Source organism: Sipha flava, unplaced genomic scaffold (assembly GCF_003268045.1).
Source record: "Sipha flava isolate LNK unplaced genomic scaffold, YSA_version1 241_pilon_pilon, whole genome shotgun sequence".
NCBI classification, from domain to species: domain Eukaryota; kingdom Metazoa; phylum Arthropoda; class Insecta; order Hemiptera; family Aphididae; genus Sipha; species Sipha flava.
In genome coordinates this window covers 1,049,226-1,072,892 of record NW_020272889.1, presented here as the reverse complement: position 1 = coordinate 1,072,892, position 23,667 = coordinate 1,049,226, and the positions used below count along the sequence as shown (strand labels likewise).

At 29.5% G+C, this 23,667-nt stretch overlaps 2 protein-coding genes across 2 annotated transcripts in view; one reads left to right on the top strand and one right to left on the bottom strand.

The window, feature by feature from the left end:
* LOC112684108 (esterase E4-like) overlaps window positions 1–4,810 on the bottom strand; it is an 8,650-nt gene extending 3,840 nt beyond the window's left edge. The window contains exons 1-2 of the mRNA XM_025555429.1: window positions 4,348–4,810; window positions 2,663–2,800 (exon numbers count right to left, since the gene is read on the bottom strand). Of these exons, the coding sequence (XP_025411214.1) occupies window positions 2,663–2,800; window positions 4,348–4,572 (363 nt within the window). The 5' untranslated portion in view covers window positions 4,573–4,810. The remainder of the gene's footprint in view (window positions 1–2,662; window positions 2,801–4,347) is intronic.
* Window positions 4,811–14,166: 9,356 nt separating this feature from the next.
* LOC112684138 (venom carboxylesterase-6-like) lies at window positions 14,167–20,503 on the top strand. The gene is made up of 10 exons (XM_025555469.1): window positions 14,167–14,453; window positions 15,468–15,605; window positions 15,691–15,847; window positions 17,501–17,686; window positions 17,761–17,951; window positions 18,695–18,860; window positions 19,499–19,683; window positions 19,741–19,891; window positions 19,980–20,106; window positions 20,181–20,503. The coding sequence occupies exons 1-10, from the start codon at window positions 14,208–14,210 to the stop codon at window positions 20,380–20,382; spliced, it is 1,749 nt and encodes a 582-aa protein (XP_025411254.1). The 5' UTR covers window positions 14,167–14,207; the 3' UTR covers window positions 20,383–20,503.
* Window positions 20,504–23,667: the final 3,164 nt, after the last annotated feature.

Here is a 23,667-nt window from a genome sequence, read left to right as displayed (position 1 = left end):
TTAAGAAAAACAAAATCTAGAATGAATAAATGTCTTAATTAACTAGAATTTCACTTTTATTTTTATTTGATTAGGCTAAAATCTTAAATTAAAAATATTTTACAACATACTCAAATTATAAACGTATAAAATAAATTGTTACCACTCGTAACTTATTATAAGAAGCCACTTCATATTAATTCACACTAATTAATTATGCACAATAGGTTTTATACTATAGATATAAGAGTATAGTCTGTTTTATTACTCATAGTGCTATATTTTTCATGAAAGCGTTTAAAAATAAATATATATTCAAATATTTTTGCGGCACCCTAAATTTAAGTTTGTGGTACCCTAGGGTGCCACGGCACCCTGGTTGGGAACCTTTGGTATAAAGAAATAATTTCAAAAATTAAAAATGTTAGATCAAGGTGGAAAAAAAATTAACTAGGCATATTTCATTTTGAAAAAATATGACGTCGTGGCTATGGATAAACAAAATAAATTAATATTGCCGTTGTTGAAAGGTCGTGTGAAGTAATTTTAAAAACGTGTATTGGCATGAGATATATATACTAAAACAAATATACTATACAGATGGAATACAGTAATAATTCATGGTTTATAAAAAGCAATTATTAATACAAATATCCCTGAGTTTCTGGCTCGGGCAGTCGCTCACCTACAACTATGGACTGTACCTAACTGTAAGCCTTAGTGATGAGAATAATAAAATGAAATAATCGTATCATAGGATTATTCGAATAATCGGTTTAATTTGATTATTTATAACCCTATTCGAATGATAAAATAATCGAATGAAAATAAATGAAAAATAACTATCAGATTAATTCTGAATTTTATGAACTGTAATAGTCTATACTTAAAACTCAGAATTAATATTAAATACTAATACAGTTTGTTGTATTGACAAGGGATTTTAGTAATTCGTATCATTAATAGTTAGAATATAGATTATCATTAGATTATTAATACAGGGTGGGCAGTGAAACGAGCGTTTTTTAAAATAATTAAGAATAATCAGAAGAATTATTTTAATAAATACATTCATACCATCTTTAAGTATATAAAAAAGGCATTTAAAAAGTGTTAATTTTGTATTTAATTTTTATAAACGATGTCCGAATGACATCCTTTTGGAGTAAGTAGTATAGGCTGGCATTTTACAAACATTAATCAGTACAAACAATGTTAATCATAATGTATTCGAATAGTTCAATCGGTTATTAATAATATTACTCACCTGTTTATCTTTATTCGGAATAGTACTAATCATCGATTATTTTATTTTGATTACTCAATTATTATTTTTTTCTAACTACAAACCATTCGATTATTTCCATCACTAGTGAGTTATTTACGAGTCACAGCTGTTGATCTAACCTCTAGAGGTTCAATATTTTCGGATTATTTTAATATTTTATCCAGATTAGTAATTATTAACAATTGTTATTTTATCATATTATTTACTTTGCTAACTCAGTCATAGATAATGTACGAATTACCCACGTAGTGTACGAAATAAACGTTTTATAAATAATATTTTAACTTAATCCGATATATATATATAATATAAATATATAATTGATAGTGTTAGATAATAAGTAATTGGTAGTATTAGGTAATATGAGCACTTTCCGTATTTTGTACTTCACCCGTAACATATACGAGCAGATTGCGCCCGCGTGGAGTACAAGTGTATTTGTATTAAGGTCAAGGTTGGGCAAGTTTTTTACCACGATACGTTGAGTTCATCTAGAGTAATGTAGGTTTAGCTTAATATTAAAAGTCCCACCTATTTTTTATTAACTCATTATAATCACTAATTGAGTAGAAAAATTAAATAAACTTTAACTTAGTTAACATTAAGTAACCTATTTTTAACCGAATAATAACTATTATGCGTAATAATTAGCTCCTTAAGTAATTTAACTTTTTAATTTAATTTTGATTTTTAACTCATCAATGCCTTAATCCTGCCTTAGTTTTGGTGGGCTTCTTCATAATCCGAAAAAAGGGGTTATAACTTATTACCGAACCGGTAACCGAAACTTATTACTGGATTATTGTTTGTATGCGAAGTCATTTTAAATCGTTTGATATCAGGTTCGACTCAATAATTTTTGAGGATTGATAAAATATTTTTCGTAAGTTTCGTATTCCCATTCTTAGGAGTTGTGTTGCATTATTTATATCAACTTACGAAAACCTGCTGCAGGATGTGCAAAAGTCTTTATATTTTCCCTATGAGTCCACAGATAAATATTTTGAAATCAAAATAGACAATAATGACTTCATTATATTAATAATTTCTATGCTTTTATATATAATTAACTATATAATTATATATTTTAACTATTTTAATAATATAATATGTGTAAATTATGTCATAATTTATTATTCCTTGAAGTTGAAGTTGATTAATTTTAACTAGATATTTTTATTTTTAGTGCAAAATATATTTCTATAAAACGTGATTTATGAACGCACGCATCCAAGTTCCAAGTGCCGTTACTTATAAATTTATCCAATCTTTTTTCAAAGACTTACCCATGTTTACAATTAGTTGAATATTTAATTTGGTCGAGTATTGTGAATAAATTTCATAATCGTATATTATGTAATAAAACGATAATTATAGTATTGAAAAGTTACTTACCTTTGGCGTGTAGACATTAAGGTACAAACAATCTTCTTGGCCGACTACTTTGAACGAACCCTGTTCTAGTCCTATACAGTCACTTCCCGGGATGGTGGCATTCCATACGCCCACCCACTGTTTCACTGGTTGTGCTTCCTAAAAGTTCTTTTGTTTATAATATACCTTATATCTTAAGCCATGTATTGATTTACATTATTTTTAATTTGTTCTAATGCGTAAATTAGAAGCAATATCACTTGAAAACTATAAATGTATTTGATTGTGGTTGGCAATCTTAAGGGGCCCATACACGGTCAGTTTTGAATGACGATTAATGCAGTATATTCTTCAGTTATTTTGTGTCATTACACATGAAATAAATGGTAATACCAATAAGATACTCGGATTATACTTAGACTTAGATTTGGGTTAGTGGCTTGGTAAATGTAATGAACGACGAACATAATTACACTTTTCTCATTTTCATCTTATTTAACAAGATATCTATTAGTTATTGATTATTTTTATCGATTTATCCTGTACGAAAAAACCTTTTAGTACAAGATTATTAAAAAAAAAAAAAATGTATGTGTACAACTAACTAAGTAACAAAATTAATTTAATTTTTTTTTTTACGTTCACTGAACGACAAAGTGTGGCCATATAATGGTTGAGCTAAGAGAGTTATTTTAGGTTTTCGAAGCCACTTCCCTTTCATACGGTATCTGGATGACATTTTGTGGCTGTATATATATATTACGGTTAATGTTAACATTTGGTTAAAGTTGATATTAGCCATGCCTTTTGGGTGTAATTTTTTGCTTATAATCATGAAATATCAACATTATCCGGATAATGTTAACGTTAGCCAGTCAATTATAGATAATGTTGAAACTTAAAATTTATATGTTTAATAGAATGGGTAAGATAGAGGATAAAAGAAGAACGGACCCAAAAAATATTGTATTTGGAATCGTGTTTATTGAGGATGGACAATACTATAAACTTGACAAAAAATATGGTACTTTGCTATAGTTATACACCAGTAATCGGTTTGATGTTTTTGTTCGTTGCCTCAAATTTCGCTAGATGAGGTGGTACATGTTCAAAAGTCATTGAGGAAAATTGTGACTCAAATGTTAGATAGTGGTCAAGAATACAAAAGGTATTCATATAAGGGAAAATGTGATACCAATCGATACAAGTGTAAATCAACTAACATTTTTTGCAATTCAAAATATCATGCAAGCATGCCATGTAATAATAAAGGATAACACTTTGATTCTATATTTAAAATAGCATAAAATAATTTAAAATATAAAATAGAATACACAATTTAATGTTGTATTAAGAGTAGGTGACTCATTAAAAATAAACCCATATTGTTTAATAATAATTAATAATTTTATTATATTATACGATTAATATTATATCTTTTGTGCCTTAAATATATTTAATATTGTTAAAAATTTAAAATAATTTTATTCTCATGCATGGTACATTTTTATTACTGTCAAGAGATTATCCAAAAGTTCTTGGCTAATATTATATTACCCGGTTAATGTTAACATTAGGCAAAATTTCATAATATTCATGGCGACTAATGATTACATATGACTACAATCGACTTTATCCAAATATTAACATTGCTCATAACATATATATATATATGTTACGAGTAATATTATATATATTAAAGTTACCTTAAAACGATTTTTGTGTACTGGTGGGCTGGCATAGGGAATGCCCAGAAAAGAATAAAAAGGCCGATTGGTGGTAAGCGTGTAATCTACACCACCAGAAAGTTCACCCGACTCGACTCGCACCCTCGGCGTGATTCTGCTGGCGTCAACCGGAGAGATGATGGCCGAGGAGGAATAGCAACAGACTGTCAACAAGAACGAGATCGAAATCCACGATACCGCCATAACAGTAGGTACTGGTATATATACGATGTTTAGAAACGTGCGCGTATCGCGTGTGCGACTTTTTCGCTTTATGTTTGATTTTTAAACCCGTTCGGACAACGTTTTTTCTCAAAATTGAAACTAACGGGATTTAAAAAGAAGAAAAAAAATGTATTCGACTGTTACTCGAAGATACATAACAGCAGCAATCCTGACACGACTACTGCGGACGATCACCGAGTCGACGGTATTTATTTAACCGCCGTAAATCCGTGGCTGGCATCGGCTCTCGCACTCAACTCACGGGTCTTGTGTACCCAAACTTGAAGCTATCTCGTCTTATCGTATTCATAATAAGCCTCCGACCGAAGAAAGCGAATATCTGTTTACCGGATGCATACACCTTCGCCTATGATAAGGAAACGGGGTTATCGTTGTGCGTGTGTAATTCACTCTACCTTCGGTCGTCGCTGTAATATAAAGAAAAAAAAAACGTTTTACACGATTTTCCGTTTTTACGTCCTTAAAAACCGTAAATCATTCACGATAAACAATGATGCAGATTTACAGCTATTTATCAACTAGAATCATTGTTTGCCATCGAAATCTCGTCTTTTTGCGCGCGCGCTGTCGCATGAATCATACTGTGCAAACAAAAACCGAGACTTATAATTATTACGTAATATCATTCGGATAAATTAGTGTTTGTTCTGCGTCGAACACAGTTGATTATTGCATTAGATATTGTTTACATAAAAGTAGATGAATTAAATTAACTAGAGTTAGTTAGGTAAGCACAAGAACTTCGAGTTACATTTATTAGTCAAAAACAATGAATATTTCTGTTTTTAGAGCAGTTTTTAGTGACCATTTAATAAAGGGCAAATATTTCGGCAACATTCGTTCAACAGAAATATTGTTGTGTACGAGTGTGCTTGGTAAATGAACATTGGTTTGAGTGTATAAGAGTACATTGTGAGCAGAATTGTAACGAACACTATTGTATTCGAATGCAAAGTCGCCAATCGTAGGCAAAAATAAATGTATTTCGATGACGAAAAAATAAAACGTGATAAAAAAATAAAAACTGTGAAAAGTTTTCACTGGTTTCACTTGGATTTACTTAAAGGGGTTCGAAGTTATAAGATTTTCTTGCATTATAGATTTATGAGTGGGAGAAAAATAAACAAATTTCTAGTAATCTATTATAATTTTGAAAAATAATTTAGCCTTTTTTCTATGTTTTGTAAGAAATACTTTTTTATTTTTATCATTGAACCTTTTAAGTAAAAACCAATTTTAAGAAATTGTGATGTTTACACTTACATTATTAATTTTAATTTAGATACTATGCACACTCGCAAAATACAAAATTTATGTTGAACGAATATTGCCAAAACATTTGTTCCTTAATAGCCATTAGCCATTAAAATCCACCTTAAGCTTATAACTATAAAAATATCTTAACTTATCTTAGTCGAAAAAGATAATTATTTAATGATACATTTTGATAAATAAATCGATAACAATAATATATTATATCTTATTAAATTTTTAAATATTTTTAGTTATAATTTTTTATTTTTATAAATATTTATTAGGATTATCAGAATTTGTCGTGATCAAATTTATATTTTGTTCGGCTGCATCCGAGTTGCGGTTAGAGACGATTTTTGAGATAAGTACATATAATAGTTGCGGTCACGCGAATTGTAGGTAATATCCTAGTTATGGTCATATACCTATTACTTATCTGTAAAGTTTGTAAATAAAATAAATACAATAGTGACGTACATATAACTTTTGTATGGGGGGGGGGGGATCAATTGCAAACAAATTATTATGGAAGAAAAATTTCTAGACCAAAGGACCTGCACATTCAAAATAATAAATTATAAAATTTATATATTGAATGTGTCAAAATAATAATTTACAATAAATCCTTGAACATTTTTTTTGTTTCCTTATAATTTCCTTATATTAAGAATACTATTTTATACAATTTTTAAAAGACCTATGGGATGATCTAACCCAAACATGTCTAACTAAAAATATTTAATACATTTAATATTTTAACTAACTAGAATAAGCTGTATTTTTAATTTATTCTAAATATTACTATTAAATTTTTAAGTGAATTGAACTGAACTTAACTTAACTTAACTTAACTTTTTAAGTAGTTAATATTTATTTTTTTATTGCATGTCTATCAGAGTAAAAGAAATTTATATTACATCACACATCATCGATATATTATGGCTGTAGATGGAAATAAAGCAAGTGATTTGTGGTGATTATATAGAAATTGAAGTATATTTTTCCTTTATTTTATTAAGAGGTATATATAGCTTGATATTTTACAACTAGGTAATGTTTACATAATTTGCATATTAATAGAAAACAATAATCCTATCCTTCCCGATCCTCAGTGTTTCTGATCGGGAATAAAAAATTACATTATTATCAAAAGTAAAATATCTCAAAAAAAATTAGTTCAAGAAATTTAGTTCGTGTTATCATTACACGATCATTTATTTAATCGTAAACTTACGTAATGCGATAACATTTAAGATAAATACAGTTAATGAAGAAAAATGAAAAAAAAAAAAACGGGTAACGCACAGTAAATTGAAGTAACAAAAAGTTAGTTTTCGGAATTCTTTTAAGTGTTTTTGATGCAAGAGAGGGTTAGGTAGCCATTTATTTCCAGGAAGGCTTGATGGACTTAACCCATTTCTTCCGCCTCCAACTACACTAACGTCAAGTGGTCCAACCGTTTATTAATTATCTATAGAACTGCTCGTAGTTTGCACGAATCACTTACACACCAGATAAATTAACCGTGATCAAGTAACACATGACGTCCTTTAAGCTGCATAGTATATTATGTACTGAGTTTTAATGAGTGGTCGTAAATCATTACCGAGAATACCGTATGTATAGTGGTCGGTAGTCGGTACCAATATGTGTTTATATTTTAGAATCTGTTTTGCGGTTTTGGCGTAGTCGTCAATGTTGTTATCGAATTCTTATTAATTATAACGTATTCATGATCATTTTCAAAATGGCGTGTTAATTAAGGAGAACAGTAGCGAATACCCAGTACCCCAAAAAAGAGAAGAAAAAGAAGAAACATAAAGAATGAGTATTGAAACAAATTTTTAAATTGAAACTGTGATATTGTTTGATAAGTTGATTAATATTTATATAGTAATAATGACTGCGTTAATTATTGAATAAAAACGAATTTTTTACTTAAAAGATTTATTTATTCATTATAGAACGATTGCTGTGTTCCCGAAATAACAAAAAGTTGATTAATTGATTTGTTGAATGAAACTTTCTAAACAAATTAAATCGGTACCATATGCGTACAAAAATTGAAAATATTCATCATCATGGTAATAAATTTGTAATTGTGAAATTGCGTGAAATGCTAAATATGTCATTATATTATCATAATGTATTGTATTGTAATACGCCGAAATCAAATTTACTGAAAACTATAATATTTTTTTCTACATGACAGTATGATTCATAGAATACCAACTATACAATATAATAATAAAATGTTAATATTATTTTTTTAAAGAATTAAATAGCCTTTATATATAAAAATACACCCAACAATTATGAAACGCCTACAACATGATTGTTGTAGTATCGTAATTCGTATTCATAAACTAAAAGCCATTGAGCAAAACACAAATTAAAATATAAATTTTAAGTAAGAAATGAACTTTCAGATGTATATACTTAATTAGTCATGGTTATACAAAAGATGGCAATATACGTAATATACGATTACATACGTATATTTGACTTATTGATTGTTTCAATGTCATTTACTGAAAAAAAATCGAAAAAAAACTTTTTTTCATTATAAAGCAAGAAATTTGGAAAAATTAAAATGTTTTATTAAAGACTGAACATTTTGTGAGATTATACATCTGAAATAAATAATTTTATTAATAATATTATTGTTTAACAAGTTGCACATTTTTAGTACTTTTTATGTACATAGTTAATATTATTCAAATTATCAATAATTGAAAAACTAGTAAGACACTTGAATTGTGTTTTTCTTTCGTTGTGCGTCTTGAATTATATTTTGAATAAATCTGAGAACAATGAAAAAACATTTTTAACCCGTCGTACGGCGCACACATTTGGATGTCATATTTACGCGCACGGGGTAAATTTTTATCCCAAGATTATTATTCACTATAGTTTGTTATAATTTGAACTTCATTGATCTATTTTTCTTGTTTGCTATTCATATTTATTTTAAGAATCATCAAATAACTCGATCGGATTTAATTTTAGTCTATTTTTAAAAAAAGATAATAGTATTTTCCTGTAGTTAATATGGCTTCGACGCCAATATATTACGAGTATATTCGCTTTTGATAACACCGTATTATGACTAAATATTATTGAACATTTCTAAGTAATAAGTTAAAAATAGGTGCTTGTGAGAGATATACAGAGATTCTACTGCATACAGAGTGATTAAAAAATATTATGATTCTAAAAAACAAAAACAGGGGGTAAATAATTTCCAGATATCACTGTATACGACTTTAATACTTTCTAGATAAAACAAAATGTACAAAAAACAACATGAAACAACAAACAGTATATTTATAGGTGTATTATTTAAAGCTACTGAGGAGGACAAACACCTAAATACATTATTTTATAACCTATATACAATATAAATAAATCTGGGGTAATTATTTACCCCGTGCGCCGTACAACAGGTTAAAAAAAATTCCAAGCGAATGCTAATTCACATTAAATATCCCATATTTTATAATGATTATATACGCACCCATAATACTATTAGTTGTAAGAAAAATAATTATTTTAGTTTTGATAAAGACTAATCTTGAAAGATAAAAAAAAAAAGTAATAAATTGTGATGTTAAATTTCTAATTAGAAACGACAGTAAAAAAAATGTTTAGGTTCAATATTCTACACATTTACACAAGTTAAAATAGCTTTTGGTTTTATTTGAATTTAATCGTTGAAGCCATAAAATTACCCTCCATCAACTAAGCAAAATTTCCTAATAGAAATCTCTCAAGATTGTGATGATCGGAGTAATTTTTTTAGTCGAAATTATGCACGCAAACACAAAATATATAAATAAAATACACATTAGTGCAACCAACACATTTAATACACATTCTTCGTGTCACTTAAAATCTATAACTCATTTTTAATTTTGATCAAAGCTCTGTATTTAAAATATTATGGGAATAAGAGAAATCGTACTGAGTTTATGGTATGAACGTATAAACTATTTACCGAGTCATCCATCATTCTAACAATCCTTTTGAATGGGATCTTACTCATAATTGCATTAGAAATGAAAAATTGATCATTTTTTGTACGTGAATATTTCTACCGTAACACAATTCCTTCATTCTGAAGTTAATCGATTGATAAATTGAACTTATCGATTGTTACTATTATACGTTTGAATTTTTGTTAAAAATGAATAATATGACATGATTGATTTGACAAAGAAACCGTCCACAGACAACACTTCACGGAATTTCGTAACAAAAAGTATACATTGTAATTAAATTATATTAATCGTTTTTTGAAGTTCAACCGTAATTTATTTATAAATGCCAATCATTAATGACCGTTGATAGCTACAGGTCATGTTTATACAAGTCAAGTTGTAAATTATATTCGGAATAATAAACGTAAACGATATTGAAATCTATACTATTAAAATTCCTCGTTGTAAATGGATTTTTTGTGCTACTAATGCTAATGGTTTTTATAAGTATAGGTTTGTATATGAAATAAAGACTCTGGCATTAGTATTGAAACTATACAATATCAATCATACTCGGTTAGTATAAAACAGTGAGGAAACTGAATTATACGACACATTTTTAAATTATATAATAAACTAAAATTAAATAAATTTGTAAATAAATGTGAATAATATATGTAAGTGCAATACATAACGTTAGATATACATTTATACACGACATTATAAATTTATTATTTATTGTATTAAAATATAAGTCTTAAATAATTACAATTTTACACAATCATGTGTAATTCATTGTGTACATACATTATGTATACATATATAAATATTCATACTATAAAAATATCTTAGTATTAAAAATTAATAAATTAGTATACTAAGAGTTTTAATTACTTTTGTTATCTAAACATACGTTTAGTATTGTAAAAGATTTTTGTCATGCTAAAATAAACTAATGAAATCAGACAAAAGAAGGTTGGAGGAAGTATGGAATATGATTTTAACCGAGTTATTATAAAAAGAGTTATGAGAATTTTATTAAGGTAGTCTGTAAAAAATGTATTGTTCGTGGGACGTGGTGTGTATCATGGATTTTTTCCTTTTTCATCTTCTTATTATTCTTACTTATATTATTCTTTTAAATTTTCCTGCATATAAAATTGTTCGCTACTTCTCTTGATCCTAAACTAAATTTCTTCATTTATTGGCCACTGCTGTAATTTCAAGTTACTAAACCATATCCTGCTACGTATTTCTTTACCTCGAGATAAATCTGCACTAAAACTCCTATATTCATCTTAAAATCTAAAATTAAAATAAATTAAAATGTTTTCATATTTTTTTTTTTTTTATAATAAGCCCGGTGGAAACATGATTATGGTCCTCATTATCGTTGATATAATTATAAAACTTTTCGACCGTCATGATTAGGCGTCTTCAGTTTCAATTCCTCATAACGTTGCCAAGTTATCGTATTATACCCTATAAACCAACGTAGCAAATTAAACTGCAAACGGATTTCACTCCAGTATTACAATTTTTAGAAAATATTTTTTGTCCATCGGTTTACTCGTTATTATGCAACATCGCTGTGGGCTGTGAAATATTTCCACTTATGTATGTGTTTATTTTAAATATAGAAGGAGGTGATTAAAATACTCTGAAAATCGCATAGAAATATAATTTATACTATTTTAATTAAAAGATGATAAACGATAAAAAAAATACTCATCTTGATTGTTAATTCATTTACAGATTTTCTAAAAATATATTTTAAGTAATTTAGGTTTCATGATCAAATAAAATATTAAATAAAATATTACATTTCTATCAAGTTTTAAAATGTAATGCCAAATATTCAAAATGTTTACTCAGCGTTCTTTTTAAAAATATTACAGCACTCTGTAAATAGTGTTTTTTTAATTAGTTTATCTTATTTAAGAAAATAACTTTATAAATTTAAATTTCTTGAATTTTTTGTGGTTTATGTCATTGATTATAATGAGTATCAACATTTTAATAATAGTTAACTGTGTTATATATTTTAGTGAATACATCAATTAAATTCAAGAGGTTGTATTAGTAATTATAAAAAAAACTAATCACTTACCTGACACATCTGTAATATATTCGAAGACATTATAAACATGTTATCTCTTCTGTTCAGGATATACCATTGAGTTCTTTCGTAGCTTTTAAAATTCCACTCCACTGATTTTTATCCTAATTCCTAACTGATACTAAAGTAATATCATACGCAGGATCTATACTTGTTATACAAAAATGTTATAATATACAATAATAAATATTTACAACAAAATATTTATTTATTTGTTATCGAAATTTATTTATTTACTGATAGTTGGTTTGTTTTTTACAGAAAATTTATCCATTATTATATGGGCACATACGATTTTTTATTAAGGTAAATAGTATTGTTTGTTTATGGTTTTAAGTGTTATTAATTTAAATAATTTATTCATCAAATAAATACACATGAAAAAAAAATATGATTTATATTTCGTTAATGCAAATTAAGGCTAAACGTTTAATTTATGAAAACCAATTATTTTAAAATTGATAAGTGCTATAATTATCCAATAAAACCAAAATATAAAATATATAATTGATACATGTATAAATTTATCAATAACTTCAAGTGAAAAAAAGGTGATATTATGGTGTAAGGGTTCAGTTTGGAACGAAAATTTCGAGTTTTCATATTTTAAATGAAAATTTAATTTGTAAATTATGTAATCGTTATAAACATGAAATGTGTATTGAAGTGTTTTATTTTTAATTTAAAAAACCTAATATATACCTAATATACCTCTGTATAATAAGTTAATTAAATTTAAAAAAAATTTTATGCAGTACAAAAGTATTAATTAAATTAAAATGTAGAAAGCATATTTTTTTTGTCAATCCGGAGAATTTACGTTTCACGCGTTTAAACAGTCTTAGCAAAAAAAATAAAAATGAAAAATTTAAAAAATTTAATATAAATTTAATACACAAATATTCGATTTTTAAATTATAAATGTATCGGATGTTTTATCAATAAAGTTATTGTTTCGTAGTCCGGACGGTAACATGTTAATCACTGAGGTTAGAGATAAAATGCAAAACAATTATTTAATGCACAACGAATTACTCATTATAGTCAGTATAATACTATATTACTATATTAGTAGGTATATACATTGGCGTAGTCAAGGGGGGAGCTAAGGGGGCTATAGCCCCCCCCCATGGGCCGTGTTTATATGTATAATGTATCTTAACTATTTAATAGAATCAATGGATGCTCGTTTTAATCAAAGGCTTATTGATGTTATGCCACTTGAAGGATTTATTCCGGCCAATTTAAATATGTATGACGATAAAAATATTATAAAACCTACTAAATATATGTCCAAGATCTCCATGATGATACCTCATCTACAATCAGAGCTGACCTGTTCATATAGAGGCAACAATGGAGTCAAAATACTATTCCAAAACCGAATTCTGCTCTTGATTCACTGTCTCATCGCACCAATCTTCGACCTAACATTAAAATACTTTTACAATTATTCGCCACGTCACCAGTTACCTCTTTCACTCCGGAAAGAACGTTTTCAGCACTTAATCGCTTAAAGAATTTTTTAAGAATCACCATGTCGGAAAACAGACTGAATGGGTTAGCTATGGCTAATATAAATAAAAAAGAGCAATTCGATGAAAGTGACATAATAAATGAATTTGCCAGAAATTCGTCTAAGAGGATGCAGCTGTCAGAGTGGAGCAAGTGACTGAACACTAAAACCAAAATTATTATTATTATTGTTATAAATTATATATTAATAAATATTTTTAAAACTATATTAAAATGCTTGAATTACGTTTAGAAACTTGGCGGTAGATCGTGGGGGGGGGGGGGGGGTAAGGGGGAATTCCCATTCCCCCCCTTACCTTTCCTTACCAAAAAAGGGGGTTACCCCCCCCCCCCATTTAAAAATCTTGGCTACGCCACTGGGTATATAGGTACATACAGATTAACGTTTTATGTTATTCATTGAAGTTAAATAGGAATAGTTATTAAAACACTACAATTTCGAGTTAAAATATACAGTATGCATATGATGTATTTATTTTTTTGAGCTTGGATTGAAAATAAAATGAACAGGGGAAATTTATTTTCTCGAGATAAAATTATATAAAAATAATTCTATAGAAATCCGAAGGACGTTGGACCGTTAGCATTCTTGCATAAAAGTGGGGAACAAACGTAACGTGATTATTATAATGTATTATATTTCAATTCGTAAAACCACTTATTCGTTAAATTAACTCAGCAACGGCTGATTGTGGTTAATCACGATGTTCTCTGAAACGGTGTCCATTGAAAATATTTATCATCCCCAAGTGTTATTGAACGTGCCCGTTGTTATCGGCTTATTGTGGACGTTCGGTTGTTATTCCGTGTCTAGCGTTCGGGTTCCTGAGGTAGAAATCGATAGCGGGTTCGTGTCCGGAAAACTATCGAAGACTTGGAAAGGACGGAGTTTTTATAGTTTCGAAGGGATACCGTATGCAACTCCTCCGGTAGGAGAACTTAGGTTTAAGGTAAGACACGTATTGTATTAAAGAACGCGTATTGAAAAATATTAATGAGTGCTGGTATGTTACGGTAAATTATGGTTAGTTGGCAAGTAACATTCTTTTTTTTTTTTGCCAGTTTCTGTAGCGTCCTTCACCGATCAATGTGCACCGTTAATAATTAACGCAATAAAGTAAACGTTACACGCGAATCATTATTACCTGCAGTTGGAGTAGCAATCAACATAAATAATCATGTTCAAATTAAATTGACGGCATCAACCGAACACAATCATCGTTAATAGTATAAAATTATAATATAAATAAAAACAAGATATCATTAATCGATAAATATATATTTATAATTAATCATAAATAAAAAAATAATATTAATTGTTTATTTTTTTATGAATCGCATCCATTTTACTGAGGTACCATTAAATCAATTTTTTTTACGTGTCCGATGTTATCTTTATCATACGACGTTTAAAATAACTGTTATACATATTAATATGCTAATATGTGTATTTAAATTTAATATAGCGATAAAAAATTGTATACGATCGGTTTGATAATTATAAACCAATGAAATCAATGTCGGTTGCCCAAATAGCTAGATTGAGACAAATTAATAAAAACAAACACTATAGTAAAGCCATGGTATTATTCATTATTTTTTAATCGATACGCATATACTCATTAATATTATAACTATATAATACGATTATAATTCTTAATTAAAATGTTATAAGGCGTTTTTAAACTTTCGTCTTGTTTTCACGGGTAACTGGAAAACAACGAAAACAACACATTTGAAAACGTTGTTATTAAATATTCACAAGCAACATTCTACATTTAAAAAAGTGACTAACGTGTTTAACTATATATCCATCTTGTGCACGGTCGAGTATCATTGATGTCAGCAAAAAAAAAAAAAAAAAACAATTTCTCCAACACACCGAATTTATCACCATTTTCCGTAACAAATACGCACATTATTACCACACACTCGTACCGAATACGTAACATTTGATCACGCAGGAAGCTCAACCGGTCAAGCCCTGGTCAGGGGTATGGAACGCATCTTCTCCGGGGAGTAAATGTATTCAATACGTCCATCCGGATTACACGGTACAAGGAGACGAAGACTGTCTCTACGTCAACGTGTACACACCGAAAGTAGGCGTCGTCTTTGCGCGGGTTTTGCAATGAAAACACGTGTGAATAATATTGTTCTGGTCGGTATTACAATAATTTGTTTTAGCTTCCCGGACAAGAGGACGCTAGCAAACCGTTGAATGTTTTGGTGTTCATTCACGGAGGTGCTTTTATGTTTCTAGAAGGATCGGTTTACAAGCCCGATTTTATTCTGGACAAAGATATAGTTTTGGTGACGTTCAACTACAGGCTCGGTCCGATCGGTAATATATTATAATGGTAATCATTGTAAATCATAAAAATTATGAAAAAGAAAATACGTACCACCCATACGACTGAGTATTGATATTAGGTAGAAATCCTATATTATCCTGCAGTTTTGTTAAAATGTATTTTCAGAAACTATTATCGGTGTTCGATAAAAAATCGGTTGCAAAACATTTTATTTACTACCGATTTGAGACAGTTGTAATACTTTTAATTTCAAGTACGCTAATTATTTGCAATTATTATCAATCCCACTTGAATATTTGGCATTTCTCGAATGAGTATTTTATTTTCCAAATTTTTATTTTCAAAATCAAATATATTGAACTAACTGTAAATTATTTAATCGTATCCGGTACCTTAATTCATTCTTCTTGTTATATATTCTTTTTATCTTTATTGTATAGGTAGTCTATATGCACGTTCGTACTTATAAAAAATAAAAATTAAATATCTCGTAAAATTCTATGCTTGCGCAACAACTAGATACGATCTTACAGTGGCCTCATGCAACAGTTATTCATTTTAGGTTGTGGGATAAAGTGATAGGTAAAAAATGGTAACATAGTCGATTACCATGATGCGTGGCGAAGGATTATTTGAGAGATAATCGCTTCTAAGATTTTTGAGGATGGGTGGGTCATGGGTGTATAAACTAAAATTTCCTATACTAAATTAAATTTTTAGAGTATACTATTCTATATTACGATATAGTTCAATAAATTATAGTTTATATTCTATGTACATAAATTAACCATAGATATAGTGGAAGTTTTGGTCGATTAGTGGATGATGGTTGGTTGTTAGTAAAATGTTAATTGCCTCCAGTGCTTGACTTGAGGGGAACACAGGAGGACGGAGTACCCCAACTAATTTCCAGAAAGTTTAGAGTTCCCCTACTATTATTACGTTCAAATTATAACGTTTAACAATTTTTGGGGGCGCGCAAGATAAAAAAACTAAGCACGTTGTATATCACATAAAGCATTAGAATAACAAACACTTTTTTTTTAAATATTTTTTTTATTAACTATACCAATTCGAATTCAATATTCATAATTATGACAGGACAACGTCTGTCGGGTTAGCTAGTTTATACTCGTATATAAATAAATAATATGTATTTATATATTTGATTTGCAAGTCTCACCCGAAATTTTGAAATTAATATTCAATTTGTAGGTCGGATAATTTTTTCTGATATTTTGGGAGGAGATTGAACCTACCCTGCATTCGTTTATGTTCCATTTCCAACCAGAACCACTACGTTCGCTCTTGTTTCCTCTTTGATAAGTGGCCTCAGGGCCGTGTTGAGAACGGGTCAAAATGGACAATTGCCCCTGGGCGTCGTAGTTTTGTAAAAGTAAGGGGCGCCCTTATCTGCACTTAATATGTTACTTGTGGCCCAGTGGCTCCGAAAAAAAAATTTTGTCCCGGGGCGCTGAAATGTTTGACACGGCTCTGAGTGGCCCAGTATACGATTTGAATATAAGGGGTGATCACACACGTCTCCTTATGTAATTACTATCCACACGATTTGTGACAGATTTTTCGGGCCGTTATTTGGACCCAAAATGTGGAGTAATCAGTGAAGTCACATTTCGTCTTCATCATCCGCAGTTGTTATTTTGATGCGCGTACGTTTTTAGGTTTTTTCAGTACCGGAGACTCGGTCGTACCTGGCAACAATGGACTGAAAGATCAGGTGCAAGCTTTGAAATGGGTGAAGCGAAATATAAAACGTTTCGGAGGTGATTCGGAAAGCGTTACACTCAGTGGGATGTCCGCCGGCGGGGCCAGTGTCAACTATCACATGTTATCGCCACTGTCCAAAGGTAAGAAATACCGATCCGTGATCGGTTTTTACCATGCATTCGACTTACATGCCGTGTTCAACATTGTGTTACAGGACTGTTTCAAAAAGCGTTCTCGCAGAGCGGAACGGCCATGTGCCCATGGACATTGACCGAAAACGTACCGGCCAAGTCGGCAGCGATCGGCGCGCTTTTGGGATGCCCTGTTCGTACGTCCGCGGCACTGGTCGAATGTCTGAACGCCCGGCCGGCGTTGCAGATCGTGAACGCGGTGAAGATATTCATGGTAGGTACATACAACAGGAAGCGAAAAGTACGAACGAGTAAAATGTACCGTTTCCCTGACAACGATATGCTGGCCGTAGTACATTTCGTGTAAATATTTGAATATAAGCAGAATCGGTTATTGTTTTTACTGTGCAATTACAATGACGACCAAATCGTTGTTGGGCACGTGATGAATTTCATTCATTTTTATTTTATGCAAAATATATCCAAGAGCCAATGTATCAGTGTGACACCTGATGTGACGTTTCGGTTTCAAATTAAGTGAATCACCGATAAAATCAAAAACAATTTTTTACTAAAATAAAAAAGATTTAATTCTTTTTTTCTCTAAACACTACCCTCTATTGATTTTATTAATACATTTTTTAATTTGATGTTTAAAAAGTAGAAATTTATTCTTTTGATTAAAAAAAAAAAAAGAAAAAAATTTAATTTAGCCGTTTTGTCAAATCGAATATTTTTAAACCTTTGGTTATAGGTGTTCATCCGTTGAATTTCTATGACTTTTATTGTTTGTAGAAATTTAATAATTTTTCATGCGTTTATTAATAGATATAACTAGCAATAGCTTTTATTATTTAAGAAATACCAACATTTTTTTTTTATTATAAAAATCAGGTTATCGATTACAATTTTTCTCATTAAATCGTACGGGTTTCGCATCTTTGTCGCGACGACGATAACGCGCACGTCATAAGAATATACTATGAATAATTCATAAAGTATATGATTTCATTACAGCCGTTCATGTTTAACCCGTTCACTCCATTTGGTCCCGTCGTAGAGCCACCCAGTGAAAAAGCTTTCATTAGCGATACACCCTACCACATCATCGCTAACGGTCAGGCGGCTGACATACCGTGGTTGGCCAGTGTTGCCAGTCACGAAGGTCTATACCCGGGATCCGGTATTAATAATAGTTTATATTATTATAAATAGTAGCATTCATGCTTCATCAACAGTATTTACCAGGGCTTTGTGTTGAAAACGTTTCTTTTGGATGTCTAGGTTCGAGTGGGGAGGAGTTGTATTTAACTACGTAAAATACGATTAGGATATAATTCAAGTATGACACGAGGGTTTTAAATATTAAAAATGTCCTAAAAGATATAAAATCAGCTAAAAACACCAACAATTTACCAAAAGACTTTCGTGGTTACAACAAGGAGTACTTGAAACATATTTGTAGCTTGGAAAGCATTGTATAAGACATACCAAAAAAAAAGATGCGTTGAAATCCGAGCTCTAATGATTAATAATTGTAACAATTTACAATTTGAAGAAATGAAAATATCATATTTTTAATTTAATATTTTTCTATAGACGATAAGGTTAAACACTTATTTCATTTTTTTTCTACATTTTTTTATTTCATGACTAAATATGACGTTGCATAATTTTTGTATTATAGTCGAATTTTAACGAGTTTTCAACGATTTATAGAAGTTCAAGTGGTTTTGTATGCAAAGCACTGGTTTCACTAGTTTTTATCGTTGTCAAAACCACATACCTAAACACTATAATAAAACTGCGATCATGTCTTAGAGTTTATCAATAACGTTACGTTGCTAAAGTTTATTACTGAAAACTGGAACCAAGTCATTCCGCATTTGTTGGATTTCAATTACACAGTGCAACCGGATAAAATCAATAATGTTTCACAACTTATCAGAAAACAATATTTGGACAGTGAGGATTTGGTGATAGGAAATACGGCGAAATTTATAGAAGTATAACGTAAACGGTACGAATTCGTCACTTTGATCTTAATAGTTTCAATTTTTTAGATGATCAGCGATCGTCTGTTTATAGTTGACATAGTAAAAGCTGCTAGGATGCAAGCCCAGTTGTACAAGTCACCTGTTTATTTATACCAATTTGCGTACCGGGGTAAACACAGTCTGTCGGAATATTTCGCGAAGACGGACGAGGATTTTGGTGAGGAAAATAAGGATATTATATAAATGTAAACCAACGTAAAATAGTATTACGCTATAAATTGATTCATTTTTTTTTTATCCAAAAGGAGCTAGTCACGCAGACGACACGGCGTACGCACTACGAAACGTATATGGGAACGTCGAAGATTCAGAACTCGATAAGTCATTGGTGTCAACCGTGGTTAATGTATGGACGTCGTTTGCATTCACGGGGTAATATATTTTTCATGGTAAATCTACTGGATTTTTCCCCTGGCACAAACACGTTTTGTTAATTGTTGATAAAGGATACCGTCGACTGGTGATGCTTCCTTTGATTGGACGCCTGTAAGCAAAGATCCTAACTATTCGGCAGTGTCGTTCTTGAAGATCGCTTCCCCCACGGACATTTATATGGACGAAGAAGACATGGGAAGAATTCCGTTTTGGGACTCGTTGGGCTTTAACGAAAACGAAAATTATTTTGTCGACAGGGATTTTGTCTTTTGACCCACCCAGTTTGACCCAACTATTAGACCCGCACGTATTTCGAAATTGGATTTATTAAATAACGACTTTTGATTATTTATTTTATATTCAAAACGTTCACGTCTTATGATATTTTTTTATACGTTCGTTATTTGAAACGGCTAATAATTATAAATAATATTATGTGAATGACCAATCACAATGATATTATAAAATTATAAAATTGGTTTGAGTTGTAGACTGCATACTATAAGTTGTATACTTTTTTATAGATGATTTTTGAAGTGTCCGTAATAAAAGACAATGGTTAGATTAAAATGTTAGAATATAAAATTATGTTTTGATTATATTGTCAATCGAATACGAGTAAAACATTAAAATTATAAAATTTTTTACAGTTAATGATTTTTTTTCTTTCGGAAATAATGAGAAATTTATCAAACACGAAAGAAAATAATTATCATAAGCATTATAAGTCTGTGGTTATTTATTTCAAATAATATTGAAGAAAATACTAATCTAAATTAGATTTGCTAAAGACGAGAGTTGAGTGAATTGTATTGTATTTTGATTATTTTTTACGACTTCTTTCGCGCTTAAAAAATAAAAAAAACATTTCGCGTAAGGACCACATTGACCGTGCTCAATTCGTAATCCTTTTAAAGAGCTGCCTAAAACTTTTCGAGCTTTACTTTTACTCATAAAAGTGTTTGTACATTCTTACAGAGTAAAAATAAATACTACGTCATTGGGAGATATATATGCTTCACACTGTGTTCGGGATTTTAAGAGCAAACTAATAATAATCTGCTCAAGGATTACATTTATTAGACATTCAAGATTAATAAGAATATGTACATAAGATATTGGGAGAAATCGTAAGTTCATAGAAAATGAACGTTTAAAATGTAAGTTCCTACACGAACAAAAGCACAAGTTTCGTGGCTTAAAAAAAAAGATAATAATAAAATAAACGAATTTTACGATTATTTAGTGACAAATTTCATAAAAGAAAATAGTACTTTACGTTTAACTAAAAATTTTTTTGAAATTTCTCACTACGAATTAAACTCAAGTATTTATCATCATCATCATTCTAATATATTCAAAATTATAGAAGTTTTACAGTGTTTGAACCATTCGTATTCAATACATAAAAAAGAAACTCGTTCACATTCATGTTTAATTTTTTTTTTTTTTTAAGTAAAGACGTTCACGTTCAAATTCTATGCAAAATTGAACCCGTTCATTTGGCCGTTCGTTTAAATTTTTATATTTTATATTTATGAATACCGTATTCAGTATAAATGGTACAGTTACAAAACACATTAGGTATATTTTACTTATAAATGTTAAGACCCATACTTAAACATATCATAATCAATATTTATTATTTATTATTTATACATATAATTTTAAAATTATAAATAAATTTGAACACCTTAAAAACCATTTGAATTCATTAAAAATATAAATGTTGTTCAAGTTTAAGTTCTATTTGAAAAAAGGGAGCCAACGATGTTCGTTCCAAACACATAAATCTTATAAAAATTACTAACATAAATATTTATTAAAATAAAAACATAAAAATATAAAACAGATACCTATAGATATAAAAAAATAAGCAATATAAAAAAATATATTAGAATACAGCATAAAACAAATAAGATTAAATTAAAAATTGGCTAAGAATGTTATATAAAACACAAAACAAACAAATTTTAATCACACAAACTACAATGTCAGTCCTGAGTCTGAATAAAGCATGAAGGAAATTTGTATTCATGTAGGAACTTACCTGTGCATTTTTTTTCATGTAGGGGCTTATGTAGGTAAACTTAAGGATGATTTTTACCTTTTATATGTCGTGGGGAACTTACTTTCAGCCAAGATAATAGGGTAGATGGTTTTTTAATAATCTATATTTTTATATCATAAAAAACGTTTCTACCTTTGTCGTCTTTTATGCATTCTTAAACTATTTAATAGATTTTGATGGAACTTGGTACAGAGATAGATTGTACCTCGAAGAAAAACATTGATTACATTTTACTGCGAAAAAAAGGAAAGTGAAGCCATCAATACACCAGATAAGGCTTGAACGTGCAGTTTTTATTTTACGGTTGCTATAACAACCAAAAAAACGAAAAGGAACTTCACTGTCACACACTTCAGTGTGCATTTAGAAAATAGTGAACGTGTCTATTTTATTGAAAATTATTTTCCAGAGTGACTCTCTTCTTTTCCAGCAAAGACACTCGCCGCTTTTTTCGGTTGTATGACTATGTTTAATATTTATCTATTACAATTCATTAAAAATTAATACTTTAACCGTTATTTCAGGTGATTTACACTTAAAAAGGCATAGCTTCTACTGAGAGTAACGTCCAAAAAGAGTTGAACACTTACAATTTTCTTACCAGGCAATGCCGAGTAATTCAGCCAAAAATAAATAAAAATTTATTTAAAAAAAAAAATGTAAATACCAATCGCTCATTGATCATCACTACGTTTCATAAACGACAAAATGTATGAAGTTGAAATTTTACCGTGATGTTCTCTCCAACACTCTAGACGCGTAATAATGAGGGATTTTAAAAATATTGGCACCGGTAAAGACAGTTCCGTGATGGAAAACCGGATATTCAGTTTACAATAGGGTTAGGTTAAGGAGGGGGGCAAAGGAAGCAGCTACCCCGGGTGGCAATTTTTTGACGGCGTCAACAACTTTTGAAATTGTCTAATGAATGTATTAGTTATTAGGAAAAATTATTAATTTATTATCGAAAAATATTAATAACAATTATATAATATAATAATTATAATAGTTATATTATATTAAACTATTGAGTTATTTCGTCAGTGGACATTCAGCATATTAAGGGTAAGACCATATTATTATTATTTAGCATTTGGACCTATGCATTTTTATTTTCGTTACACTAACATAAAATTGTGTTTATTGTATTTCTTATTTATCTGTGAGTGTATTATAATTTATAACCATCAGATTATTAAATTTGATATTAATAGTTTCAAATAATTTATTTACACACTACCAAGCAATTGTTTTTATTATATCACTCTCTCATCTCGTGGTCATAGTTGTCGTCGTTATCGAATTCGGTTCACGAATCACGACTGGAAAAAAAATGTACCTAATTTTTTATTTTCAATCAATAAGAGTGGAAATCGAATACAAATGCAAATATTGAAACAAATGAGTTGTTTGGGGGTTTTTTTTAATGTTGAAGAAATTGACGATGATATTTTACGAGAAAAATCAAAGCAATTAATAAATATTTA